Genomic DNA, 2727 nt, shown 5'->3' on the forward strand with positions numbered 1-2727 from the left:
ATTGGTTAGACCTCGCTAGCCGAACTTTAAAAAAAGCATAATAGTCCTGTGACTTAAATAAGAACTTTCGAATAATTTAATGATTTAAATAAAAACTTTCGAATATTTTTAGTGACCATTTTGTAACTATTTTAAAATTGAGTGACAAAAACGTAAATTTATTAATAATTTAGTGACATTGAGCATAATTTACCCAGTAAATTACTTTTTTTATCGGAATTTCTTTCGCCTTAAACACTCAAGAAGGAGATTCCAAAGCTATTTACTTTGAATTTGCAACTTAATTATTTAATGTTTTTAATTTCCCTTTTTTTTTCTTCTATATATTGCCTTCTCAATTCTCTCAAAAACCTCTTCCACTTCTGCTATCTCCCCTCCTTATAGAATCCTCTTCTTGGTTTTCTTTTCCCTTCTACGTCTGAGCTTCTGCTGTTCCCCTGTTTTTATTATTTTTTCTGTTCTTTTCATACCATTTGGTGGGCTTTTGCCCTTCTATGGTGTGTTTTGGTTGTTAAGCCTTTGACTTCTAGAGTCTATACAAAATACCCATATCCGCAAAACTCTCGAAAAAAAACTCCATTTGTGAATCTTCTTTTCTTTCTTTTTGGGTTGTCTTGTGAATCTCCATGCCGCATAAGTTATTGTTGGTGATGTTTGAGATTCATGTCTCCAGTTGTGAGTGAAATCCTCCGATCGGGGTTTATTATAAATTCCTCCCTCAGACGTAGAACCCATCTTGTTCAGTCTTTCTCAGTTGTTTTCCTTTATTGGTTCTACGTTTTCTCAGAAATAAAAAATGTGTAATGCTTTATAGATTAGCTAAACATATACATAATTAGTGATTTTGGAGTAAATATAATAATTAATATGGCTTCGTGCAGTGGAAATTCGAATTCCAATTCCTCAGGTTCCACACAGCATCAGTTGATGGATCAAAGGAAACGAAAAAGGATGGAATCGAACCGAGAATCAGCGAGAAGGTCAAGGATGAGAAAACAAAAGCACTTAGATGATTTAGTGGGACAAATAACAGAGCTAAAGAAAGATAATAACCAAATCCTGACAAGCATCAACTTCACCACCCACCGCTATTTGAACATTGAGGCTGAAAACTCCGTTTTGAGGGCTCAGATGACTGAACTAAGCCAAAGGCTAGACTCTCTAAACGACATCCTCCAGTATCTAAACAGAGAGGGTATTGAATACACTCCTGACTGTTTCACCAACCCTTTCAATGTGCCTTATCTTAACCAACAACCACCCATCATGGCCTCTGCACACATCTTTCAATACTAATTGATGAAGAAAGTACTCATGTCATTTGTTGGTGGGTTTTGTTTTGTTTTGATTTTTCAATGTGGGAATCAATGAGTGGGTAAGTGAATTGGCAATTCTGCCATGGTTGCTTTCTAGGGTTAACAGTTATGTTTTTGTTTTTTTCTAGGAGGGCTTTTGAGATATAAAATATGGTGTGAAGGACTGTGGATGTATGTGGTGTTTCAAGTTTCAAGTTTCAAGTAATATATAATGCTAAAATAATTATTTTCTTTCACCTTGTTTGATGTACTTTTCTTTCCTTAATATATCAACATTTATGGTGTCTTCGAGTGAAAATAATTCAATTGCTCTTTCTCTCTCTTTTATTGCCTCTGTTTTTGGTCAAGAAAAGTGGCAAATAATTGACGATATAGAACACTGTAATTTTTAATTTAACAAAACAACAATTTGCTTGTTCACGACAAAAATCATGATTATGACTATTATCTTGCTAAAGCTCATTTTTTTTATATTTAACATTCTATTCAACCAATTTACTTATTATCTAAATCTTTATGTATCAAAAATAAAATAAAAATTAGAAATTTTATGAAATAAAGAGAGTAAAATAGCATAAATATATTTTATAGTTTTATTGATCAATAGAGATTTATAATACTTTTTCAAAGCCTATATCTATATATATATAAAATATAAATGAAATAAAATTCTACTTCTAATAAATATTAGAGTTTTAAAGTATATCAAACTTATCTTAAGATATCGATAAATATCCATTTAATAATAAAATATTCATAATAAAACTTTTTTTGCTAAATAAAATATTACAAAATCTTTTATTGAATCTATTGTAGGCCCTAAATATTAGCAATTAACTTTGATATCATGGGTTTATCAAAAGAAGAAAACTATGATATCATGGAAAGAAATCATTAAAAAAACATATATAATATTCTTTTAATGGTTGAATTTTTTATCACATTGCGGTAAAATTGATAATTTTTTTTTCATTTCTTTTTTAAGAATAGATTAATTTCATTTCATCCAATTAAGAATATGGGCAAATAGGCCAAAACAAGCTTAAGAGATTGAGCCGTAAGTAAAAATAAGTAATCCAGGCTCAGAATTTATCCCAAAACCAAACAATCTCACCAACCTTTATTTGGAGCCATTGTAGAAGAGGAGAAGATCATCAGAGATGTCCGAGAGACAGGGAAATGTTACATTCAATTTAGAGAAAAGGAAGAAAGCAAAGAAGAAGAAAGAAAGAGAGAGATGAGGAAGAAACAAATTTTATTCACTGAAAATGCATAATCATTCCTAACATACTCCTCCTAATCAAAAGGGAAACAAAAAAATGGTTATGAAAGTTGTTATTTGACAGCTGTAACCACCTCCCCAACACACTGTTTCACTAACTACACAACCCCAAAACTTACCCTTTTTTAT

The 2727-nt window shown here is 31.0% G+C and overlaps 1 protein-coding gene across 1 annotated transcript; it reads left to right on the plus strand.

Annotated features, from left to right (window-relative positions):
* Window positions 1–343: 343 nt before the first annotated feature.
* LOC105793802 (bZIP transcription factor 11) lies at window positions 344–1552 on the plus strand. The gene has a single exon (XM_012622650.2). The coding sequence runs from the start codon at window positions 868–870 to the stop codon at window positions 1294–1296; it is 429 nt and encodes a 142-aa protein (XP_012478104.1). The 5' UTR covers window positions 344–867; the 3' UTR covers window positions 1297–1552.
* The last annotated feature ends 1175 nt before the right edge of the window (window positions 1553–2727 follow it).

Source organism: Gossypium raimondii, chromosome 3, assembly GCF_025698545.1.
Source record: "Gossypium raimondii isolate GPD5lz chromosome 3, ASM2569854v1, whole genome shotgun sequence".
Classification (NCBI taxonomy): Eukaryota; Viridiplantae; Streptophyta; class Magnoliopsida; order Malvales; family Malvaceae; genus Gossypium; species Gossypium raimondii.